This window comes from Colius striatus, chromosome 18, assembly GCF_028858725.1.
Source record: "Colius striatus isolate bColStr4 chromosome 18, bColStr4.1.hap1, whole genome shotgun sequence".
Classification (NCBI taxonomy): domain Eukaryota; kingdom Metazoa; phylum Chordata; class Aves; order Coliiformes; family Coliidae; genus Colius; species Colius striatus.
Window position 1 is genome coordinate 8,735,454 of NC_084776.1, and position 26,380 is coordinate 8,761,833.

The 26,380-nt window shown below is 44.2% G+C and overlaps 1 protein-coding gene across 1 annotated transcript in view; it reads left to right on the top strand.

Annotated features, from left to right (window-relative positions):
• The window catches only part of SHISA6 (shisa family member 6), a 224,378-nt gene that overhangs the window by 192,147 nt on the left and 5,851 nt on the right, over positions 1-26,380 (top strand). The window contains exons 4-5 of the mRNA XM_062011115.1: positions 14,824-14,886; positions 25,886-26,038. Coding sequence (XP_061867099.1) covers positions 14,824-14,886; positions 25,886-26,038 — 216 coding nt within the window. The remainder of the gene's footprint in view (positions 1-14,823; positions 14,887-25,885; positions 26,039-26,380) is intronic.

A 26,380-nucleotide genomic window follows, 5' to 3' on the forward strand; every position in this document is an offset into this window, starting at 1 on the left:
TGCTGTTCAGGGAATTTCTCCCCTTCCTTCATCCAGTTTCCCAGTCCAAAAAGCAGGTAGGGATCTTTCCCCAGCTCTGGAGGCCTTTAGAATCAACAGGGAGAAAGTGAGATGTTCAAATACCCCCAGCTTGAATCGGTGATCTGCTTTGGATCTCGGATGAGATGGAGCATGGGCTCACAGTCTCTGTCTCTGTGGACCTTGAAAGGAATCCAGAGAAGCACAGGGGAGACAGCCACATTTGTGATGCCAGAATCACTCCAGATGTCTGCACATGAGATTAGACAAATGTGCTTTCACTTTTTTGGATGAGTGCTACAGAGAGGGGCCTGTGCAGGGTGGAGGCTGTGTGGTCAATGTGGTTTTGCAACCAGCCTTTTGCACACCAGTGTGGTTTTGCAACCACCCCAGCACACCTTGCTTGACCATACCTTATGGCTCAGCTTTCCTTGTCTTCTGTCTCATATCTTTACTGTCCCCCCTCTCCAGGGACAGCCCTCACAATACACAGTGTGAGTGATTGTTAGGGTTCCCTTGTCTTGTATTTGCTCATATTTGCCCCAAAGGCTACAGACAGCACTGCTTGCCACATTCAGAAGGATACAGTTGGACTCCTTTGCTTCATCTGAAATGCTTTGGGTCTGTATTTTCCTCCAGCTACAGGATGGTCCTTGAACAGTTACTGAACTAGAGGGTTTTGCAGGCTTTGGAAGACAGGTCTGGAAAGCTTGTGAAAACTGTTTAGCCTGAACAAACATAATTTGTCTTATTGAAGTGCAGTTGTGATCTTTACTCTGAAGTTCCAGGCCATGGGCTTGTGGAAGTTGTTTTTTTTCCTGTAGGAGCTTCATATTTAGACTGGAATTACTGAAGTAAACCAGTCCCTTAGCACACCAATCCAGTCCCTTCAATCTGACTTGGTTCACCTCTGACTGGGGCAGCTGCATCCTCATTCCATCACCATCTGCTCATCCTGCCTCCCAGCCTCGTACAGAAAGTGATCTTCTCTGCAAGATCATCTATTCACTAACACAAGCACAAGCAAGACAGGAGAATCACATGGCTAAGGGCTGAGGAGGGAGCAAGACCACCTCCTTCAGTAGCACTTATATCCAATTAACATGACCCCAGAAGTCCTTTGTTTGACTTTAGTGAGCTGGGTGGGAAAATGAAATAAATGGATACATGGAAAACAATTAAAAACCAGAGTAAAGCTGAGTATCACATTTCCTAACATAAGTGTTCCCATGGAAGGCAGTGAGTGAGTAAATACACAGAAATTGCTTTACCTACAGGAGAGTTGCTTCATACTGCTATAAATATTACACTCTCCCATATTGCCAGGTTTCAATACAGAAGAGCAGTAAATATTGCATAAGTTATCAGGGGAGTTTCAGTATTACCAGCCACACGTGTTAAGGAAGCCACAATGAGATCTGAAAACAAAGCTGAAGATGGATTAAAAGCCACAGGTTCAAATTAGATAAATGTTGATGTCTTTTGTTTGCATTTTGCCTTTGAGGCCTTCAAGGTGCAAAGTGCTGTGGCTGCCTGTTCTTTACTAAGAAGGAGGCAGTGATGTCCCTTTAATGAGAAGAGGGACAAAATTCCTACTGAATCAAATGATGCAAGAACTTGGAGCTTGATGATAAAATGCAACACCTGTGCTAAAATTTCTGGACATCCAGAGAGATCACATTCAACTCTTGCTTGTGTATGCCTCCACCCTGCTTTCCCAAACAGAGAAAGCAAGTTCTTCTAAGCTCATCCAGATCCTCTCATTTTAGATGAGGTGGTTGTTTTGCCATAGAATCACAGAATGGTTGGGGTTGGAAGGGACCTTTAGAGATCATCTAAAAAGGCCAGGTTTTGATACAGTCTATATTTCTACAGAAGTGCTATTTTGAAAGCTGCTGTTTAATGTGACTCCAGTTAGACTTAAGCAGATGCTTAAAGTTAACCATCTGCTTAATTACTGCCAGGATTAGGGATGGATTTAAATAGCACTTTTAGGTCTTCCTTAACATAGTGCTGCTTTCTGTTTACCTTAATAAAGCACTTATGCCCATGGTTCATTTTAAGTGCTTGATTAGTGCTAGTGACTTCACTTGTATGCTTAAAGTTAAGAATATGATTAGTGTGAGATTGTATCTGGATCTTAATTGTCTATAAGACATTGGCCTGGAGACATGTTTAGCAGTTGACAGGCATGCAAACAAGTCCTGCATCTAGGAACAGAAAATGCCAAAAATCAGCAAAAGGATGAAATAAACTTCAAATAATTGCCACACACACGTTCTTGTTCCTGGCCCCTAGCAGAGACCTGTGTGATATAAAGTTCCTGCTTCTCTGTCCAGACACCTTGAGGCTGGCCATATCTTGCTGACAGATTAAGAGCAAGTGAATTTCTATGGCTTCAGAGTGATTTAGAATCAGTTGACGAGTTAAGAGTCTGCTTATCTTCATCATTGCTTTTGTTATCCTGTGGCACATTTATCACTCCTAAGCCACAAAAGAGGCTGGAAAAGCCTTAGTGGACTCTGTTCTGTGCAAGCTGGCAGCCCAAACTCCTGATTGTGGTCTCTGGGCATCCTCCTTTAATGCCCTGGGTGACAGGACAAGCACCTATTCTGAGCCATTTGGTTCCATTGGAATCCAAACAAGATCTTTTTTTGTGAATTATGCTTGGAGTGTAAAAAGGAGGATTCTGATTTTAGCTTTCTTCTATATCCTGTGTCTTCTCAGCATAAAGAGAATGTAAGATGCTACAGCAGGCACCTCTATGTGTTTCCTATGGTATGTCAGCGGGTAAGGTCTTTGTCTTCTGCTCTCACAATCCAACCTCACTATAGTCACTGGAGAGCCCTTCTTGCAGTGATTTCATCCTCACTTTTTGCTTCTCTTTATATTTCATGAAAAAGGGAAAACCAGAGGGAGGACTTTGTGTTCCCTTTCCTTCTCCTTCCTGCCACTACCATGGGGTTAAAAATGACCATGTGCTTCTTCCAGAGGTATTGGCGTTATTATCTCTCCACTCTGAATGTGCTGGTTGTGTTCCACAAAAGATTGGGTTTAACTATTCCTGCATTAGAAACCAATACTATTTATATCTTCTCAAATCAACTTCATCTGCAGAAATGCCCTTTAAAGGATACATTATGTTCTATTCTGACCATATGTTTTCACTGTGATCTGCGTATTTCAAACGTGTTTCCAAAGGTTAGCATCCAGGACTGCTCCCCCAGATGCTGTTTGTGTGATGCTGTCTAATGTTAGTCATGCAGCCTGCTCAGCTGTTTTAGTGTTTGAGAAAATCACTCCATGTTTAGCTAATTATTTTGTCTTTGGAAAGTCAGTGTGAAGTTCTCAAGCACAGAGGGGATCCCAGGTGCTGACTGTCAACACCAGCTAAGTTTGCCCTGTGGTGTTTGCCACCAGCCGTGCAGAGCTCTCTCTGCCTTTCTCTTCATCTGGATTTCTTCTATTCATCTCACCACTTCTTTTTCCTGATTGATGCTGGAACATGAGAAAGGGAAGAAAGAAAAAGAAAATCAGAGCAAATAAACTATGAAACACTATGGAGAGAATTTAAACTCCAGATCAAAAGTGAACTCACATGATCCCATTTGGGGCGGTGGGAGTCATTGTACTGGTCATACAGTCATAGAATGGTGGGGTTGGAAGGGACCTTTAGAGATCATCCAGTCCAACCCCCCTGCAGAAGCAGGTCCCATCTAGATCAGGTCACACAGGAATGTGTCCAGGTGGGTCTTGAAGACCTCCAAGGCAGGAGCCTCCACACCCTCCCTGGGCAGCCTGGGCCAGGGCTCCCTCACTGAAACTGGGAAATAGGTTTTTCTTTGATTGCTGTCTAAAAGCAGAGGCATTGCTGTTGAGAATTTCTCCTGTGGGGTATGTGTCTTTTCCTCTTGCTGGTGAGCCTTGAAGGGCTCTGTTAACACTGGAAAAAAAACCTGCCCTTTTTCAGTAGAGCTCCTATTCCAATGTCTACACAGAGGGAAAAAAACCATTTCTTCATCAAGAAAACAGCCTTTCCAAAGATACTTCAAAAGGTATCAATTTCCTTTGAGAAAGAGATTTGGAGCTCTGTGTAACCTTTATCTTCACTGCAGTGTAGCTGGGTTTTGAAATAACATTTTAGCCAAGACTGGGAAATATTCTTCTTGTGAGTTGGTTTTTCTGTAGGTGTACTTTTGAGATGTAGCAGCTAGAAAATAAAATATGTCTTTTCCTCATACCAAGCTCTTTCAGCCAGTTTGCTTTTGCAGTTTGGCACTTTGATGCTTATGAAAGAGTCAGTGAGTATCTGCATAAATGGGTTGTGAAGGAGAAATTTGCCAGTGCGTAGGGAGTTCATAAGTGGGCATGATTTACATGGTACTTGTTCCATTGCTGGGTAGAAGGTATATGTGGGAGGAGGAGAAACCACTGTGAATGGGTGTGTGAGTTTGCACATGCTTTCAACAAAGGAGACATATTTTTGTGAGTGAACTTGGAATCATAGAATCACAGAATGGTAGGGGTTGGAAGGGACCTTTAGAGATCATCTAGTCCAACCCCCTGCAGAAGCAGGTTCACCTAGATCAGGTCATGTAGGAACATGTCCAGATGGGTCTTGAACACCTCCATGGAAGGAGCCTCCACAACCCCTCTGGGCAGCCTGTGCCAGGGCTCCCTCACCTCACAGTGAAAGAGTATTTTCTTATGTTTAAATGGAACTTTTTGTGTTCCAGCTTCATCCCATCACCCCTTGTCCTGTTGCTAGATACCATTGAAAAGTGCTGCCCCAACCTCCTGACACTCACCACTTAGGTATTTGTATATATAATAAGATCCCCTTGGAGCATTGTTGTACAACAGTCCTCTTCATACTACCTTTTTTACTTAGATGTTTGGTGGAGAAGGATTACTTTCTACCTGGGTTTTTTTTGGCATGCCTTAGTAGGCTGTGCTGGTTTTCTGAAGTGGTCAGACATAACCTCCAGAACTTCAGTGCCAATTGCAGATGAGTTTTTTCAACCTGCAGTTGTACATTCAGCTCTTCCTAGGTTTCTTACAGTTCATTTAAGCCTCCATCTCTTATAGCCTTAAAATAACTATATGAGCAATAACCACAACTACAGCTGCAGTACACATACCTACCTGTTGCAAAGTCACAAAGATAAAGAAGTGAAACAACCCCTGATCCCACATATGCTCTGATTTTCTCTCATGAGGACCATCTGGTACATACATTCTTTGCAGCAAGCCCCACAGTAAGATCATAGCTTTCCATCAGGAACTTCATCAGTTAGAACAAGTATTTCACCTAGAGCAATAGTTTCTGATATTTCCTTGCTTTTCTGCACTGGATGCTGCCTGTAAGCACTTCAGAAAGACTTCCATTTAAGCTCTGAAAACAAGAGATCAAAAAGTAGCAAATGGCTGAGTTGAAGTTTCCCATGAAATGTTAACTCATACAGTTTCTAGTTAATTGATTGATGTCTTCCATATAAAATATCTGCCTTAGGCACTGCTTGGACAGAGTAGCTCTGGCCATGAATCACTGGTGGACAGTGAAGGAGGCTTGTAGCAGTCCCAAGATGTGAGGAGCATGAGGCACCAAATGACATCTCCAGGAAGTGGGCAGGGTAAGCACTTGATAGGCATCCAGGTGAACTAGACTTCTGTCTTGCCACTGCCAGGGAGTTCCTGCAGCCAGGTCCACAGCACAAATCCTACTGACAAGTCTGCAGCAGCTCCAGATGTAAGAAACACTAACCTCCTGCCTGACCTTGCTATGCCAGCAAAACACTGAGCTTCCAGAGCATCACTCATCAGTGATGCTGCTCAGAAGGGTGCAGAGCAGGGTGGGAAGGGAGGGACCTTCCCTTGGAGGACATTGGGGCTCTCCTGGGAGGCTTTGCTAATGTGGATGAAAGAGCAGAGTCTGCCTCATGGGAAAGACCTGGAGGATGCTGAGCTAGTCAGTTAATCATAGCCTTTGAAAATTGCTCTGTTTTCCTGTTCCTTAAGTTTCAAACACTTGCAATGTGATTTTGAAAAGTGCTGAGCTCCATGGAGCTGCCACAGCCACCAGCAGGCAGGGTGGGCTTTCACTGCATGGCCATCAGGGTTGTGATGTAACACTGGACTGGGGTTGAACTGGACTGGGGAGAGCGTTTCCAGGCCTCCTCATGTTACTGTCTGGCCAGAGGGTAAATGAATCCACCTGCCTTCATCATTTTCCCCATATGTAAACCAGGAACAGCTGCACCTGCCTTACCTTCCCAACAAAAGCAATATGATTAATGAATATCTGAGTTATGCTTGCAAAATCCTATTAGAAATCCCCTGTGTGATCTGGAAAATGTGACCTGAGTGTTTCATGGCTGTTCCTCAAAAGTAATAAAACCTTGCAGGTGTGAGTACAATTGGTCTCTGGCTCAGCTTAAATTAGGGGCTGACAGACCCCACCTTAGCTGCAGTGGGAGTCTGGAAGCTGTTTGTGAGGCTTAGCTGAGTGCTAGAGGAAAGCCTGCATGGAAAATAACAGTTCCATAATCAGTGCAGGATTTGGATGGTGTGGGATACTAAAGAACAGGGCCATTCACCACTTAATGAGGATTAAAATAACTCTTGAATAGCTGCCTTATTCCCCGAGCATCCTGTTCAATGAATGAGTCACAGGATTACAGATGAAAAATAGGCTGGGATGGTAGAACAAAAACCTGACATAATGAATATCAAGTTAAGGGTTTGGGGACAACCTTTTATCTGGCATTTCCAACCCCTTAATGACAGACATACTGACTTTACTAGTAGCTTAATTTTTGGTTTTGTCTCACATGCCCCTTGCTAGAGTCTCTTTTTTAGGGGTCACTTTGTCTGGGTATCATTAGCCAGGTGCAGAAATACTCTACAAGCAGGATATTCACAGCATAAAAGTATTAAGTAATTAGTTATTGGCTGATGTACATGAAAGACAGCTGGGACCTAAGAATTAGGCTACATATTCATATGCTGCTCACCGCTGACAAGGCACTGCAGAGTAAGGAGGGGTTGGTGGATGGCCCCAGCGTAGGGAGCTGCTGTCTGCCACCATCTCTGTCACATCAAAACTAATGAGAAAAGGCTTTTCATAGCAAAGGGTTGATGCCTGCTCCCTTTGTCCAGCACTTTGCTCAGCTTTGCTTGACCAGAGTAGCAGCAGTTACAGGATATTTGCTCAAGGGTTCCCCTCTGGACTACAAATTGCAAATAGAAAATGCCAGAGCAGGTGAGGCAGATGATAAATGAATTCCTTCATGCCAGAAGTATTTGCACTCTCATCATCAGCTTCTGGTCTGCTTTCCTCCTTGCCATTGGGGGCTGCTTTTCTTTCAGTTCCTAAACTCTGAAGTCTCTTGCAGTGTTTAAATACTCTGGAAGATGAGCTCTTGAAAGGGATTTTCTCTTCATTAGTGCAGATGCCAAACAGTTATCTTGTCATCAGAAAAAGAAACTGCTTGTTGCATCCTTCTCTGATAATCTCAGCCGGGGAATAAGGTTGAAAGTAGGCAAAAGCTGAGGTTGCTGAAAAGACCTGAGAGGCAGAAGGCAAGGAATTGTTTTTCATAGGCTCTTGTTTAGTCCATTTCTTTTGTTCTGGCAAATATAGAATCAAATATAGAATGGTAGGGGTTGGAAGGGGCCTTTAGAAATCATCTAGTCCAGCCCCTGACTCCAGAGCAGTTCCCAGTTTTTTAATACATCCTGCAAAACTAATGAAAATATTGCATGTCAGTCATGAACAATCATCTATCTTTAGTATAGTTGGCATAGATTAAAAATATCCTTGCTTTGCCCTTTTTATAAGGAACTTTATTAGGAAACTTGGTCTGGGAAATACACAATTTTCTTTCCATATTCTGATCCATGATTTGGGGTTTTCTTCCTTCACAGAACACAATAAATCAAGTTATTAACACTAAAATAACATACAGAATCCCTGAGGCTGAAATAACACACCCTAGAGAACACTAAAACAAAAGAAACCCCAAAAATGAAAGAAGGGTTAAAGTCCTTATGCAAATAGATTGTTTAAGAGTCTCCCCTGGATAAGGAGTGCAATGGGAACACTTTGAGGGCTATTTAAAGTTTTCTTCATCAGTTATCTGGAGTTTTGCACCTTGAGACAGACAATTCAGTCAGTGATTTATGCTGCAGCTCAGAACTGTCAGTCCTGATCACGGGAAGAAGGGCTCCTCTCAATGCTGAGATCGATACTTCAGCAGATGAGGAGACTGACCTCTGCCAAGAAGGGGATGAAGGGCTGTCCAGCACCATCCTACCCAGGTGCTTTGGTTTCAGATGCCCATTAGGGGTATTCTCAGGTCCCCAAGGCCAGATTCTGACTTGCTCTGGGCACTCACGGTGACCATTGTCCAGAGACCTCTGAGTGAGTTGTTGTCCCAATGCCAAAGTCACTCAGCTACTGCAGGACCATATAACACTCTCCATAGTCACTGGCAAAATTATAGCTTTGTGTCTGACCATCTCCTGTGGAAAAGGTGCTTGAGGTTCCTGACATCAATCATTAGATGCCACGGCTGACACTTTCAAAGATGCAGGTGCACTCTCAGTGAAATTGCAGGAATGAATAGAGCAATCCCTTCCAACCCCTACCACTCTATGAGTCTATGAATCCCTCCTCTCCACCTTCCAATCTGGGCTGGGGACTCTAAGGAGAGAACTTTTGGGAGGTTTAAAAAAATCACCTGAACCTCTCTCCCCCAGCTGCCTGAGCTCTGACTCCAGGCACAGCAGGAAGCATCTCTTCCTGCAGGAGACATCTGGTCTGACCATGTTGGGCTGTTGGCTCATCTGAGTGTCACCTCCCTGGAGAGATGCAGAGAAATGTGAAGAAGCAATAGAGAGGAGACAGCAAGGGCTCAGTGGGGGTGCATAGGGCTCATTTGGAAGAAGATTTCTCCTTTTCAGTGTCCAAGATGTTGCTGCCACCAGCAGCAGTGTGGTGCTAGGGTCCATGGATGCTGGCAGTGGCTGTCACAAGGATGCAGGATGGAGCCTGGCTGGGGACTGCTCTGGCTGAACCTACTCTGCATGTTACATGTTCAATTGGGCTACTTCCCCAGGGCTTGCAGGGCAACTGTACAGGCTTTCCTGCAGGGACTGTGGGACTTCAAAAACACTGGCACAGGGGGTGGGGGAATCCTCATTCCTGAAGCTATTGCAAAGCTGTGGAGCTGAGGTGCTGAGGGCCATGGGTTAGTGCTGGGCTTGGCAGGGTGAGGAGAGGGCTGGGACTCCATGGGCTTAATGGTCTTTCACAACTGAAATGATTCTGTGATTCCATGACTTGGTCAGGAGATGAGAGAGTCCTGCTGCCCATGTTGGGTTGGTTTCACTGTACTCTAAGCTAACAAGGTACTTACTGTTTGATCCTACCCAGTAGCATTGAGAGCTCTCAGTGCTTAGGCAGGTTGGTAGATGCAGCAGAAGGGCCACCTCAGCATGGCAGCAAGGCTGTCTAGGCAGAAACCTGTCCCTTAGGGTTTCCCAGTAACCACAAACTTCTATTTCTCCCTGCAGTATTTCATCCCCTCCCACAGCATCTTCCCTTCTCTTTTCATAAATGGACCCCATCACAGACTCCCCTTCCCCACACAGGTAAATAGTTGTATTTCCCAGAGCAGCTGTGGATGAATTCACATATAGATCACAAGTATAAGGGTGTGAGATGCAGCATTTTCACTGCAGAATCTCAGGGGTTGAAAGGGACCTCGAAAGCTCATCCAGTCCAACCCCCCCTACCAGAGCAGGACTACCTAGATCAGGTCACATAGGAACTCATCTTGTCTGTCTTTATGTGAACAGATTATCTTTGGAAAAGAAACCCAAAGCCCTTAACCCCCTGCCTGTCCATTTGTCTTCTTCCACATTGCAAAGGAGCTGGGAACACTGGTTTCCCTTCTGCCAGTAAAATGTCTCATTCTTTCTGCTGGTTATTGTATGTGATCACTCCTCCAGCTGTGCTCAGAAATTTCATATTGTGGTCTGGCAATTCAGAGCACTGTGAATCCTTTATTTCCCTAATGGAGTTTCCTAGTAAATAGCTTTGAACTCACATCCTTGTCACTACAATAGATATGCTTCTGCCTAACTGGTACTTCACAATTAACAGCATTATCTTGTTAAACCTGGAGAGGTGCAGGAAGGCTCAGCAATCATTTTAAAGCATTTTATTGCTTAGAAAGTGTTTACAACAGGGTACAGAAGTGCTAAATGAAGCCCAGTGCTGCATTCAGATGCCTGATTAGCTCAGCCACATGAAAATGCCAATAATTCAGGGTCTGACTATTTTGGATGCCATTTCTTAAGCAGTAGCCTCAATGCATCTGAGTTTTTGAGAGAGGAAAAAAAGGGAAGAGAAAGGAGGAGGAAGGAGAAAGCATATGGGGTGAAATGGAAAGCTGATCAGAACCAGAAGACAATGTTAATGTTCTGACTCATGTACACGGAGGTGTATTTGTCCTCACTGAAAAGACAGTTTCACCCAGGAGTGAGGCTGTGAGAGTGACTGCATTGAAACACTCTGTGTTTTCAGGAGAGAGAAACCTCTCATTTCCCTTCTGGAACAATGAATGTGTTCAAGTTCTGTCTGCTGGTGTTTGAAACGTTTGCTTGTCACACACGTGGATGTCTCCATCTCTGTGTAACCTTTTATCTGTCAGCTCCTGTAGTGTCCAGGCAACACTAGTTAAGAGGACAAACAGTGTGGATTGTTGGATGTTTTCTGCAATTTGATTTGTAAAATAGCTCTGCTGCAGCCAGGCTGGATGTCCTTGCTCTCCTTAGCTACCCTGCATGACTGCAGACCTGTACCTATGTGAAACCCAGAGGGATAGCACAGGAACTATAGGCCACTACACAAAGCATGTAGAAGGATGGAGACCTTCTGGAGAAATGTCTCACTTTCTAAGGCTTTCAGGAGAGAAATGGCTGTATAATAATTCAGTCATGCTCAATGAACTTATCAGCTGCAAATGTCAAGAGGAGGTCATAAGAAAAATACAACAGGCTCATTGCTCACTTCCTAGTTTGCAATTTTCAAAGGTAGGTTTAATAACTTACAAACAAAGTAGTAAATGGGGGGTAAAAGAACTGATAAAATATGGGATGGACACCAAGTTGAATATGAGCTAGCAAAGTGCCCTTCTGGGAAAGAAGGCCACTAGCATCCTAGGCTGGTTTTGGAGTGTTGCCAGCAAGTCAAGGGAGAAGATCCCTCCCTTCTGCTATGTGTTGGTGGGAAACATACAGTGCTGGGACCAGTGATGGGCTTCCCAGAGCAGGAGAGACAAGGACAAACTAAGAGTAGGTTCAGCAAAGGGTCAGGCTGAAGCATCTGTTCTCAGGAAGGGCTGAGACCTGGATCTTTTCAGCCTGGGGAAGAGAAGGTTTAAGGAGATCTCATCAATGTATCTGAATAGCTGATGAGTAAATAAAGGTGGAGCCAGGCCACTGGTGCCCAGTGAATGAGCAAGATGCAATGAGCACAAAATGTAATACAAACACTTAAAAATGAGAAATATCTTATTGTGAGAGTGGTTGAAAATTGGAAGAGGATTTACAAAGAGCATTTGGAGCCTCCATCCTTGGTTGGAGATCATGAGCAGCTTATTGTAGCTGACCCTGGGCTGGGACAATCTCCAGAGGTGCCTCCAGCTTCAGTGACTCTGTGACTTTATGAGCTCCATAACAGAAAACCATCCATAAGAGAAAACCTGTTGTTCTCAGGACACAGACATCCCTAAAGTACACTGTACAAAACAACTGCCTCTGCACCCACAAACCCTACAGACTCTGCAGAGAGGAGATTGCTTCAAAGCTCTGTGTGTGGTAGTCCCAGCAGCCCTGTTCTGCCTGGAATGACTAAACACCAACCTAATAGTAACATTCAGAACACATTTCTGCTTGACAGTGTCATGAACTGAACCTGATTAAGTCTCTACATGCTGGCCCAGGCCATAGCTTTTAAGAAGCACAGATTATTTAGATTATCTAAGAGAATAATCAAGCTGATGACTGGCAGGACTTGTGATGTAGAAATAGGTACATGTGGAAGAGTTTTCTGGTAAGAAGGTGCTTTCTTAGCCCCATGAAAGATCTAATAGGAGTTGAAGCAAATCATTCAGTAAAGACAAAGTACATTGTGGTTTTTGGTAGTGATGAAAAATAATGCATCTATGGTTTTTTTAGGCATGTATTAGACCTACCATCACATATAGTCTTTTACAGTCATAGTACTGAAAAGGGCTGTTTGAACTCCAGAAACAGTTAAAACCTAACTTAGAGATGAGTGAGCATGGTTCTGTATCATGCTTGCTGGAAACTAGTCAAAAACCTGATCCCACCTGATCTCATATCTCTGAAAATCCCTCTGGACAGTTACAGAGATCTCAGAAACACACAGTTTATTATTTCTCCCACCCATCCTCCAGTCCAGTTTTCATGTCAAAGGGAAATTAAACTAGATGGAGGAACAGAAACAGAAGGAAAAGACACAAAAGTGGAAGGAAAAGAAGGAAAGACACTGCAGGGTTTCTGCTTGCTGAAAGTAAAACTTGTCACTTAGGTGACCTTCAGGCCACTTATTGAGGTGCACTTTAATTGTCTATGTGATCCTAGTCTCCTTTCAACACACTTGTAGCCAGGCTAATGTACTTTCTGGGTTTTCACCTGTCTGAGTATATAATGAGTGTCTGTTTTCTAGATGGAGAAATAAGTAGATCAAGGTGTCCAGTCTGTTGTCATCCAAATAAATAACCTCAGATTGTAACCCTGGCTGCACACAGACATTCAGCATGCTGTGCAGGGAGATGAGTTTCCAGTGAGATAAAGTAACAGCCAACGTGGACTTCTCAGAAACAAATCATGTCAAGCTAATCTTATTTTGGGTTTTTTTTTTACTGAGTTTTGGGGCCACAGAGAAATAGCTTATGTTAAGGATCATGACTTTAACAACATTTTCAGCAGTTTATGGGAAAGTAAAGTGAAACTAATTTGAGAAGCCACCATTCCATCTACCTCTGTAGGGTAAATGCCACAATGGCTGACGTACCATCAAAGGAAACTAAATACCAGCAGAAAACAGAGCTGATGTGGTTTTGCTTTAGACTTTTTGTTACTGGTGGAAAAGGAATTTCCTTATTAAATGTGTAGGTGATATGATGCTTTTATGGCCACATGTCTATTGGAGGATGGGATGAGAATTTAGAATGTTTTTGACAAATTGGAGAAATAAAGTGAAAATAGACTGAGAATAATGTTCTGTGTTGGGCTAAGACAGGAATATTAGAAAGCTTTTCTATGTCAACAATTGAACAGGTAGCAGCTCTGTGGAAAAGCAAGAAGGAACCATAAAGGGTCACAAACTTTCATCAACCAGGAAAAGAAAAATACCATGCAAATTTGTGTGAACAAGAGTAGCTGGCTGGGAAAAAGCCAGTCACTGCACTGGTAAGGACAGCTCTGCTCAGAAACATGTCCCAGACTTTGTTCCAGACTTGAGAAGTATCTAGGTCAATTGGACTGAGCACAGGGTGCTAAAATGACAACAATAAAAGCCAAAGCAAGTTTTATAGGGAAACAAAGGAAATGGCAGTGCTTAGTTTGAAGAATGAAGTTAAGTGAACATGTGGACCTGCTTCTTTAGGGAGGTTGGACTGGGTGATCCCTAAAGGTCCCTTCCAGCCCTATGATTCTATGTAGCAATAGGTTTGTCATAAAGAGCTATTGCAGAGATAAGGGGAATTTTCTCCATGTCTTTGGTAGACAGGAAAGAAGCAATTGGCCTAAAAAGCAGTAAGAAGGACCTGTCTTCTGTGGAGAAAGTGAAATATCACTGCTAGGTTTTTAAGAATGGCAGAGCAGACATCAGACCAGCCCACTCTGTACAGGGAGAGGATGAGATGCAAGGAGAAATCTCTTCTCATCTCCATTACAGCAGTTCCATAATGGTTTGTTAAGATCCTCATTGAGGGATTGGCTGGAGGCTATAGTGTTAGAAGTTTATCAGCACTCACTTACCTAATGATAAATTTACTACAAGGAGAAAGAGAGAAAGTTGTTTTCCAACCCAAAGGGTACTTATTAACCACCATGGCAGCAGTTGTTCTGCTATGGATTGTTCCTCCTACCTTGCATCAGTTCTTACAGGATTCTCACTTCTCAAGGGAGGGAGTTCCACAGTCCATGTGCAGCTATTTAACTCGACCTCCTGTGTTTTTGAGGCCACTTGGTTGATTTTTCCCTGTCCTCACAAACGAGTGGTTGGACTCGATGATCTTTTCAAACCAAAGAGATTCTAAGACATTGTTGTGGTTACAGTCACAGTGGGAAAGTCTGTTTGTCATGTAGTTGTGGCCAGTGCTCTGAGAACCTCCACGCTGGGAGGAGATGAAACAGTGGAGTAGGGGCTGCAAGGTCCCAGCAGTTCCCAGGAGCACACCATTGATGTTGGTACACCAGTTGTGGTTTGTTCCTGTCTGGGCATGCTTCTTACCTTTGCAGATAACTCTAATTTGCAGGCTCAGCAGAAGGGAAGCAGTTTCCTATTATCATGTTCTTCTTGCATCTGGAATTTTAAGTGAACTACAAAACAGACTCTTCTGCTTTCTTAAGCATTTTCTTCTTCTTTCTTTAATCATGCTGAGATTTCCTGTGAATACTGTGAGCTGTAATTATCATCTGCAAATCAGTGGCTGTGCTAAGCTGGTTCTTAAAGGGATTTTTTGTTTCTTTTTCTGTGAATTTCAGATGACCAAGAACAAAATTATAATCACCTGATACTAAACAGTGCCACCCAGACACCTACACATGGTAAGAGAAAAGCAAGAGCAAAATTACACACGTTGTAACTTTCCTCTGCCAGCCAGTAATAGTTACTGGTATCAAAGTATGTTTAATGTTGATAGAAATATTCCTATGGCAATGATGCATGAATGATGGTTTCCATTAACATTAAACATAGGACCATATTTTTCAATGATGCACACAATGAAATATGGCCCAGTCTTTTAGAAGTTTACCCATCAACCTTGTCTTTCTCTGTGTCTGATTGCTCCTTTCTCCCTTCCACTTCACTGAGGTGCTGTCACATTTACCTGCCTGAATCAGAGAAAATGATAACCAAAGAAAAGTCCATCTTGTCAAGTCAAGCCACTCAGCCCATAGTGCTGCTTGTGCACTGTTCTAAGACACAGTTCTGAGTTAGAAGGACAATAAAAATGGGGCAAGGGCTCCCAAGCTGACATGATTTTGGCATAAAAATATGTGGCCAGGTTTTGGGTTCACAGCTAAATCCAAGCTGTCCAGTCCATGTTTGCATGGCTCTGGTTGGGATAAGCTATGGACCCCCTGATTCACTGCACAGTATCTCTCTAGTTTCTAGTATGCAGGGTAGGTAAAGACCATGAAGAGATTCAGGACTCTGTCCACTTTCATAAACAGAAGTGCTTCTTTCTAACCCAGTTCCAATGGTAGCTCTCACACCCTTCCAAATCCCTGTTATTGTGGAAACATGACATTTCTCTGACCTTAGGAACTTATGAGACCTAGAACACCTTTCGTGTCCCTACATGCACCAAAGGGTAAACCTATTCCTACAGCCTCACAAGTGACACCTCGGGAGATATCTGGGGCAGCCTCTCACCACCACAACCTGCCTGATCATCCCCCTAAAGGGTCAGAGCAGCCTTTCCAGAGTTCCTACAAAGCTTCCCTGGGTTTTGTCTTTGTAGCATATAGCTTAATATGTGTTAGCAACCCTTCTGACAGTGCTCTAGCTGAGCTCTGATAAAACAAGGTTTCCATTCGCCTTTCTCTGCACATGGTTCAGCACATTTATTGGCACCTCTCTAGCTAATAAACTTGGGGATGCCCCGTGTCAGCCTTTAGCCAGTGTCAAGAGATCAGATGTTTTTGTCTTTTCCTGTGCTTCCACCACATCATCCCAGCCTGGACATGTTTCTTTGCTTCCTCTGTAGCCAAAAACCCTGTTCTTCTCTGCTCAGCCCCATCCCTCCAGCCCTTCTGCCTCCTCTACCCTCCCTCCCTCCTCCTTTCGATTTCCTTGGCCCCAGGTTTGCAGTTGTGTGTGGGCAGCACGTTCTTCCCTTCACCACAGCAGTCATGGACCGTGCAGTCAAATCACCTACAGCTTTCTGGCTCCATCCAAATCCAGACCAGTCACTGTCACCCAAATCAGTGGTTCCTTCTGTCTCTGTGCAATCAGTCCAACCTCTGAATAAACCTCCAAATCCTCTCTTGCTTTCAACCCTCATCTGCTGCTACCTTGTCTTGGTCTTCTCTTTGTTCTCCTCTGCACCCTTTACCCTTTGAGTGTTATATATTCCTCCAGCATTTGCAGCTGGAACCTTCCTTCTGCTGGGGAAACAGTAAGTGATGGGTAAATCTCATCTTAATCCAGTTTTTGCAGCTCTGAATCTCTGTTTGTTACTCTTTTTGTTCTGGCATTTGTTTTTAATTCTGAAACTCCATCTTGCTAACTGTCCTGGATATGATTTATTGTGGGTTCTGTGTTCTTGTATAGAAATTTCCATGTTATGTTTGATTCCTGTTACCCTAAGTCATGGATGCTTTTGTTTATGATATTCACGTGTGTTGCTGCTGGTTAGCTTGGTGAGTCTAAAATGATACTTGGACCTTCCAAATAAGACATCAAAAGAGCTTGCAGTATTCCTCATTACTGCTGAAATGCTGAGAGAGTTCAGCAAGGCCACAGGTTAACTGAATTTCCTTCCTGAGCAGCACATAATGTACATTTTCTGTGTAATGATGCAAATTTTTAGGTGAACATGAGTTGTCTTTCTGTGCACTGTGTTCAAGAGCTCTGTCTCTTAGCTTGTCTCTAGCACACACCAAGCAGTGACACCAACTGAAACAAGCAGAAGAGAAAGAAGCCAGTGTGAGGCTCAAGACATGCCTTATGTTGCACATGACCTGCATTCAGTTCACTCTTGACTGAAGTAAAACAAGCAGACAAAGGTTGTCAGGCTACCAGCAAAGAGCAAAGAGTAGCAGTTGTAGGTGAGATGACATTAGACAAACAATGCTTCAGCCTGCACTGTCAGAAAAATCCCTCTCAGGCCAGGAGAATCTCCCCACAGCCTCCCCAAGGATGCACTTGACCTGGTGTATGTGAAGGGAAGTGTGTGATGTTAGAAACTCTAATACCTGTCGGGATGAGAGCTCAGCTGCTGTGGGCTGGTGATCTCTCTCCTGTCTCCTACCATCTTAGGAACTTCACAGGTTTCTTACCTTCTCCTATAATTCCTGTTAGAGTGCTTCTCCAAGCTCATAAAACCCTGGGACTGAGCAGCAGAGGGGTTCCACAACCCAGCTGTGGCAGAGATGGAGCCCAGGGCTCTGCAGGAGATCTCCTCATGGAAGAGGGAGGAAAGCCAAGTTCCCTGTGCTCCCTCTCTCCTTCCTCTACTGGCTAGTCCAAAGTAGAGCAAATGGCACCAAGCCATTCATTCCTCCAATGTTTTTGGGAATCATAACAGATCACAGTGTGCTGAAGTGATCCAGAAGTGCAGTGGGACAGCTATTCCACAAAACAGCGTTCTGGGAACAACCCACTGCATCCCTATCATCAGAACTGTCTTTGTGCCTCTGAGAAAGGCAGAGGGTGGGAAACATCTGTTTCCATGGACTGATGCTACCCAGTTGTCTACGTGTGGCTCCCTGCAGGTGCCATTGTGATGATCCTGTATGAAGGCTGTGGCAGTTTTATAACTGCAAAGAAACAAATTGAAGGAGATAAGGACCACCTGTGCTCACAAGGGGCCAGGAAAAAAAAGAAGCAGCAGATTTGACCTAAGCTCTCTGAGCTGTTCAGCTTCCACTTCAGGTTCCCTGGGTGAAAAACCCCAAGCTCTTCTGTTTTAACTTGGCTTAGGAGGGTTGTGCCACTCTTGGTGCACAGTTTCTCAGTGCAAAGAGCATGCCCATGGCAGTGTGGCATGTGGCAGTGAGATCACTGATGTGATTACACTGAACTCTTCCAATGCAAGGAGAAATAACTACTAATTAATGGTGGAATCACATATAATCTGTTCTGTCAGGCTGCTATCATTTAATTAGAAAAGTGCTGTTTGCAGCACAGTTAACAGAGTGAGATGAACGTCTCCCTTTTCTCCCTGCCTGGCTGGCACAGAGGGCTCACAGAGGCATCACACGCATTTCTGTCCTGGTTTTGGAAAATGGGATATGTGGGGAATGACAACTTCCAATGGAGATCAAGACAAATGACCAAATGACCACAGGCAAGTGAGTCTATCAGTCTGTGGTCTGCAACACCAGGATCTGGTTTCTGCAGTTATGGAGGGCTCTGAATTAGCCAGCATGACTTTGAGTATTCCACTTCTTACAGGAGTCTTGATTTTCTTCTGGTGTTGGTCTATGCAGAGAACCAAAGAATGGCCCTGCAGAGCTCATCCAGCCCAAACCCCTGCTGAAGCAGGTTCCCCTCCATCAGGGGCACAGCAACGTGTCCAGGTGGGTTTGGAAACCTCCTGAGAAGGAGCCTCCACACCCTCCCTGGGCAGCCTGGGCCAGGGCTCCCTCACCTCAGCACCAAAGGACTTTCTCCTCCTGTGCCACTGGAGCTGCCTGTGCTCCAGCCTGTGCCTGTTACCCCTTGTCCTGGCACTGGAGACAACAGAAAGAAAGTGCTGCCCCATCCTCCTGACATGCACCTTTTAAATAGTTGTGTTAATGAGATCCCCTCTCAGGCTTCTCTTCTCCAGGCTGAACAGCCCCAGGGCCTGCAGCCTTTCCTCCTCACACACATGTTCCATCCCCTGACCATCTTGGTGTCCCTGCACTGGCCTCTCTCCAGCAGTTCCCTGTCCCTCTGAAGCTGGGGAGCCCAGAACTGGATACAGGACTCCAGATGAGGCCAAACTCATGCACCTAATTCTCTTCTAGGACACTGAATGTCCTTATAGAGGCATCTACAGTCCTTTAGAAACTGCACCCTGGATTCTGCATTCAGTGATGGACTTCAGACATCAGTTCCACAGAAATCAGAAGTTTGATGTGGGTTTCCTTAGCTCTAGGCTTTAGTTTCCCACCAGCTGCAGATTTTAGCTGCAAATGAAGAACTCTAGAGGAGTTTTTGAGATGTAATGACTTTGTATGTAACAGGTGAATGTGAGCAGTGAGGCAGGAGCTCCTGAGCATGTTAAAGTTTTACATGTGAAATGCAGGCAAATCTTATGATACATGAATTTAACTTGCTCAGCTCTTCAGTCTTTATACAAAATAAGCACACAAGATTATTTTCCTACAGAAACATGATATTCAAAAGAAAAGAAGCAGCTAGGGGCACAAAACAGAGCTGAGGCACTGTAGCTATAACAGAAATCACTTTTGATTGCCTGGGCTCCATTTCTGTAAAGCCAATTACTTTATTTTTTACTGCAACTGAAGCTTAATCTCATTATTTTTAGTGCATATTTAATTATGCTAACCCAAAGAGTCTTGTACAAACAGTTTTTCCATCTATATAAATAACAAGCACATTCCTAAGTCATACACTCAGTCAGAAGTTCATGTCATAATTTTTATGTCAGCTCGTTGCATTTGATCACCATCTCAAACAATGTTTGGTAAACCAGCACAAGCAACAAATGGCTTCACTTCAGGTTTGTGATTTGGCTAAGTATTCTTCCACAAATGATGTCTGGGTTTGCTCTGATGGAGGATATCTCATTTTATAGCTGTACCCTATATACATATACCTATGTCTTTCCTTCCCTTTCCTTTCCTTTCCTTCCCTTCCCTTTCCTTCTCTTCTTCATTTCAGAAATCCAGGGCATCTTCCTTCCTACACAGAAATAGGGCTTTGGGGGATATATTGCTGAAATAATTCTTGCATCAATTTTCTAACATCAGACCAGAAGCTTCAATTTGGGACAATCCCAGATGATATGAAAATGATTCTATATTCTGTCACATCTCCTCCAGCAATTTGTTGGGAGTTTTATGTCTATTGTGTTTAAGACACTGTTTACAAAATCATAACAATTAAGGACTGTTTAAATTAGATTTATCCCCAGTAGAAATATATGTGAGGAAATTAGAAGATAATCAGATCTCTAGAATATAACCTACAGAACAAGGAGACACATTATGTGCAGTGCTCTTTCTGCAGAACAGCAGGGCTTTAATGAGAGTGGGGAAGATGAACCAGGTAACCTGATGGGACTGGACATATAGTGGCAGCTTTTTGAAGGATGCAAGTTACCATTTGTGATGGGGATGATTCAGCTGTTTTGTGCACCAGCTTTGCAAAACAAAGTACACAGATTGTTGTATTGCATTATAGCTCCAGTTGCACAATTACAAAGCAGACTGGAGCAAAGTTGTTAGTGAACCAGGATTGTCATTCACCCCTTTTGAGCTAACAATGTCCTACAGTGCCAAGCCAGCTGCTGTGCAGGGATGCATTGGTCCCTTGGGACTTAAGCAATGTGACTAACCTCTGATGACATGTGAGCTGACCTTCAAAGGAAGTCAGTGATGGAGAGGAGAGGAGAGGAGAGGAGAGGAGAGGAGAGGAGAGGAGAGGAGAGGAGAGGAGAGGAGAGGAGAGGAGAGGAGAGGAGAGGAGAGGAGAGGAGAGGAGAGGAGAGGAGAGGAGAGACCTGAGTTATTCCTTGTCCATCAAGTCCTCACCAATTTAGAGACAAGGATGTCATGTGACAAATGCTCTGCACAAGTCCAAAGTAGATGGCAAGGGTTGCTCTTCTGTTACCCACTAAGGCTATAATCCCATCTTAGAAGGCCACCAAATTTGCCAGGCATGATTCATCCTTAGTGAAGCCATGTTGGCTGCCACCTATCACCTCCTTATTTTCCATCTGCCTCAGCATAGTTTCCAGAACAGATAAAAGACTTGAATGGCAATTTCCTTCAAAGTGCTCAGCACTGAAGCCACTGGTCTTTGCTTTTTAGACTAAATACATTTTGTACTTGGACAAAGACAAAACAGTCTTTTCATGGCCTTAACATGGCAGGGCTAAAACAGCCTTCCAACTCGAGATGCAGCCCATCTGCTGAGGCCTTAACCTGCAGATGAATACTGTTATAGCTCCCATGACATGGCCTATGTTCTGCCTAGCCAACATGAGCTGAATAGCTCTGACACTGACCTTGGGCTCCTCTCACAGAAGCAGATCTCAAACCATGACCAAGGGGAAACAACATCTTTATTCCTGGTGAATGTGAGACTGGTGAAAAGATCAAAAGTTCTGGAGGCAAAATCACAGTGTCATAAGAATCAGAGCACATAAAATTGCTGAGACAAAGTGGGGTTTTTTGCCATTTGCATGTTTGTGGTGGTCCCTGCTCTATCTTCAGCCTGTCTAGGGGCTTTTGTCCCAAAGGACTAAAAAGAGAGAGTCACTCATAGCTCATTCAAGATGGATCGTTTGTTTCTCTCAGTGGTTTGAACTAGTTTTGTCTTACCTTTCTTGTCTGCTGCCACTACCAAAACATGCTGATGCATTTTCCTTTTTGAAGCAGCAGCTTGTCTTCCATGCAATGACAAGCTTTGAGCACAAGGCCTTTGAAAGGAGTTAACAGCCTGACAGCTTTCAATTGCACAGTCTCAAATTCAGCAAGAATGAGTTCTAGTCTGAGTTCTGCACAGTTTGATGTGCTGGCTGCTCTGATGCCAGAGCCATGGACTGTGTTCTGAATGCCCACAAAAAGGCAGTGAACTCAAGGAGAATCAAATGTATCTTTGCCATGATTGCAAAGTGCAATTCTACTTTCTGTAGGGTTTTTTTCCCCTTTGATTTTAATTGGCAACATTATTCCTCTCACCCTGTATTGTAGCATGTAACTATGCCATGTTCAGTTAAGCACTTTGTGTACCCTTCATGTTAATAGCCCCTGGCTGATACAATTCATACATTATCATGCTGTGTGTATATGTTGTAGCATTTAAGGGCATCATCTTGCAATGTAACTTACCCTCTTTGCATCTTTACACCTTCAGTTTGCTGCTCAGTTCTCAGCCATGAGCCCTGAAAGACCTAATCCTAGCACTAGCCTGATATGCAGAGCTTCTTATCACCAACTGGACTTAAAAACCCCACATGTCCTGCTCATATAAATGAAGGCAGCTGTTCACTGGAGAGCTGCTGATTTACACCACAGAGGATCTGACCAGGAGATTTATACATCTCTCAGATTGTTCATGACAGTTGCAAAAGTCTATTAACAATAGCGTTTGTAAGATTAATAAAGTGTGAAGACATAGATTGGTTCCCTCCCCTAACACTGCAGTTCTGTGGTTTACATTTGAATTGGAGCCTGTGAAGATCAGTTCCTTGCCACTATGTCACTTCCAGGATGGCTCAGGAGGTGCTAAGTCTTGGCACAGAAGGCTACCAAACATCATCAGCTCCTCCCAGGTTTTCCTGAGGGATGCAGTCCTTTGTAAGAGCTTTCCTCAGCATCAGAGAAGACTTTGTGCCTAAGCCTTCAAATGGCTGAGCAGAAGGCAGGGCTGAGGGAGCAGTGTGTGCTTTCATAGCGGACTGAAGCTATGCTGAGCTGAAGCTGAGCAGCAGAAGGCTTGGTTGTATCAGCTTCTCCTAGGTGACATTGTTTGCTTTCTCTGGGTGAATGTTTTAAAAAGCATCTGTTGAAATGTCTTGCAAAATTCACACAACATATGTGCAGACTCATATGCAAATATGGAGCACATCCCTTTTGCCACTTGAGCTTTGTTTAAAACTTTGCCATAAATTAACTTCTTTTTGTCTTGGGTATCATCTGCTCCTGTCATTGTACATGAAAGGTTCTGTGCCTCATGTAAACACACTCTGAAACAGAAACTGTCTTGCAAGAACAGGGCAGAGCAAGACACTTCAGCTTTAATCTCCACAACACAACTCTCTGGTTTTAAATATCCTGAAACTGCTTCTGAGCCTTGTGCTTGCACAGAGTTTGCAAAGCACTGACAGGGAAATGAGTCTCTCCCTCAACTTAGAGTGACTTGCTTTCCTTCATAGATGACAAAGCAGAGGAGTGGATCCATATGTCCACTCAGAGGCCAGCTTTAAGTACAATCCCCAATGCACAGAGGCAACTGCATCTCCCCAATGTCCACGTGGGTGATGTGCCAATCCATACATCCTTTTCTGGATGCAGGATGCAGCAAGAAACAGCTCCTCTGGCAATCCATCAGTGCAGGCAGAGCTCTCTGCCAGTCTGCTCCAGAGCACCACCTTCTCAAGGTCTTAGGGAAGGACCTGGTCCAAATGGAGCAGAGGATCCTTTCTGAGCCTGACCAGTAAGTGCACTGGTTCTCGTGGAAATATAACAGGGTTTGGACTGGACCAACAATTCTGGCTCATGAAGGGGAAAAAAATTGCACAGTTCTGGCTAGGTAGGGGTATAAAAAGAGAGATTAGAACTGCAAAAGGAGAGCCTTTCTCCACAGTGATGCCTGCTCCCTTTCTGAGCCTATTGTGACAATATTGTGCAGCCTAGTGAGCTTTTGGCATTGCTGTGCCAGGCTACCAGCCCTGCCAGTGGCTGGAGCAACATGGCTCTCTGGGCAGAGCACTGTGAAACCACTGATGCTCAGTAGATAAGGGAATGCTGCAGAGTTGAGCCTTCTCCCGCTGAATTAATCAGAGAGACACTGGCAGAATTTTAAGATGTAGCATTGGTGGGGTTGTAGCAAAAGGTGTGGTTGCTTCAAGGCTGTAGCAAAGAGAATTTAGAAACCAGGAGAACTGACACTAGTGGATGATGTTCCCATCTCTGATCCTGCCCTCAGACTAATTATGCAAAAGACATCTGAAATGATCTTTGGTGATTTAAGGGTATCTCTTGTTTTGCTGAATGATGGGAGTGGATTTCAAGGTGATTTCAAGACCAAAATCATTACAGCCTGATTGACTGGATGGAAAAAGCAGTGAGAAGATGTACTGATTCTGCACAAGCCCATCAGATAAATGTGTGGCACTTAATTTCACACACCTCATGCAAGCAGTCAATTAATGCTCCTACTTTGGCACTGGACACAAATTCCATACATATGACTGAGCTTATTTCAGCATGTCCAAGCTTCCATGCAAAATGCAGATTAGACACAGGTTCTGGCCTAGAAATTTGCAAAGAGATGTTACCCCCAAGGTCCTTGCCACACAAGAACAAATAGGAGAGGGGACATAGTTTCAATGCTGATATAGTCTCTGTTTACTGGATAATATCTAATCGATTGTTTCCAGCACCCTGATGAGTATGATGCACTCCCTAATCCTGCAGTCAGTCTATTAGACATGGATTGAACTCATCAGCAGGAAAATAGTGTTCTCAGAGAGATGACACATTAGCTATATGCTCACTTGGGGCTATGTTCTTTTTGCCAGACAACAACCCCATTCCAGGAGTGCAGACACATACATAAGCAATAGGAAAATAAAGCAGTTTATTAACCAAGATGGTTATTGCATTGTTAAGAGGAAACTTTCACCATTGCTAAATTCTGCAAGAAAGTGCCTCAATTTCTCAGCACAGGGAACAGAATGAAGCTCTGGCAGAGAGCTTGGCAGGACAGGAATGTGTGAAACCAAGAGTTGGGCATTCTGCTGTTCCTCAGCTGGATCAGAGAATTCAGCCCTCTGATTTCATTTTCAGGTCATACCTGAAGTAATCACCTTCTTGGCCTCCTGATTCAGCTAATACAATCCCATTACTGCTGCAGGCTCCCACAGAGCCCACTGCACTCTGTTCTAGCTCTGCTTCTAATAATTGAAGCTCCTGCTACTTTTAATACTCTTGTAGCCGCCTATTTTAATATCTGAACACCTGGGAGTTATAAATGCAATTCAACAGGTCCCTGTCCCTTGGCTGAGGCCATTTTCCATCTAACTTGCACCAGAGCAGCAATTTCAATACTCTGAAACTGTGATTCTGTGATTGTCTGGACTTGAATTTTAACATGTAAGCTCAGTGCTAATCCCTACTGAGAGCACCCTCAGCATCAGCACTCTGACAGTGAGCATTTTGACACTGGCTGAGGATTCCTTCAGTGACCAACAATATGGAAATAAGTAGAAGAGCATCCTCCACCCCTCAGGGATGGGACCTTCTTTCCTGCCTCAGGAACCTTTCCATATCTTGCCTTGTGTTCTCACTGCACCCAAACATCCACCTGACAGCTCTGTTTCACACTTTCCTGTGTGCAGGTGAAGCATGGACAGCCACAGAGACCACCAAACCCCCTGGTTCCATCTAATGGACTGGTCTTGCCCAGCAGCCCCCAGGTTCAGAGCATTAATGAGAAATTTGACACAATGAGGGAGCAATCATTTATCAGCCCCACTTACAATAACCCTGTAAACTTATTCCCATGTCTCTGAGGGAGGGGGAAAAGTACAGCTTGCTGGGATAAGGGTAGGTGATGCTACCTGAATTCACATGAGCTGCAGTGGGGTCAATCCACAGCACCACGACACAGCCCTCCATGGTAAGTGAGGTGACTAATGGGCCACCAGACAACCCCATCCTACTGTGAGGAGAGCTAGTTGGTCCAAGCACTTTCAAGGTAGCAGATTGCTTCTCTCCATAATCATTGTGGACAAAGAAACAATGCCACAGGATCCAGTTTTCACTGGTTTGAATTACATCCAAGAGCCTATCACTGAGGCTGGCTCAGATACAGCTCCTCTGCCTGACACAGTGTGTGGGAAGGGCTTGCCTCTCAGCTTGGTTTAATGCACACTGTAGACATGCCTTTCTCTCTGTGGTTTCTTCTTTTTTGCAGACAAGCCACGAATGAACAACATCCTTACTTCTGCCACCGAGCCCTACGATCTGTCCTTCTCCCGCTCCTTCCAGAACCTCTCTCACCTCCCACCATCCTACGAGTCTGCTGTCAAGACAAACCCAAGTAAATATTCTTCTCTGAAGAGACTAAGTAGGTGTCAGCTCATTTCATTTCCTTTGTATCTCATTTGCTTGTAAGCTGCAGTGGGCACAGTGTTAAGGCAATAACCTCCTTCCCTCTGTTTGATGTACTGGCATCTCTGGTAATGATTCTTTTGGCTGTTGCTTCCCATCGAGGAAGAGTATAGAGAGTCACTTGATTACTGTGACAGCACATGTGGTTATTTGCTCACTGACCTTCTTGCTGTGCTGACTCTCACTACTCCACCTCTTATCTGATCCTGGTAGAGTCTCTCTCAGACTCCCTTTCTTTTTCTGCTGGAGTCAAAATGAGCCAAGCTGGCTGCCTCAGCTGAGCTGAGCTCACCTTGGT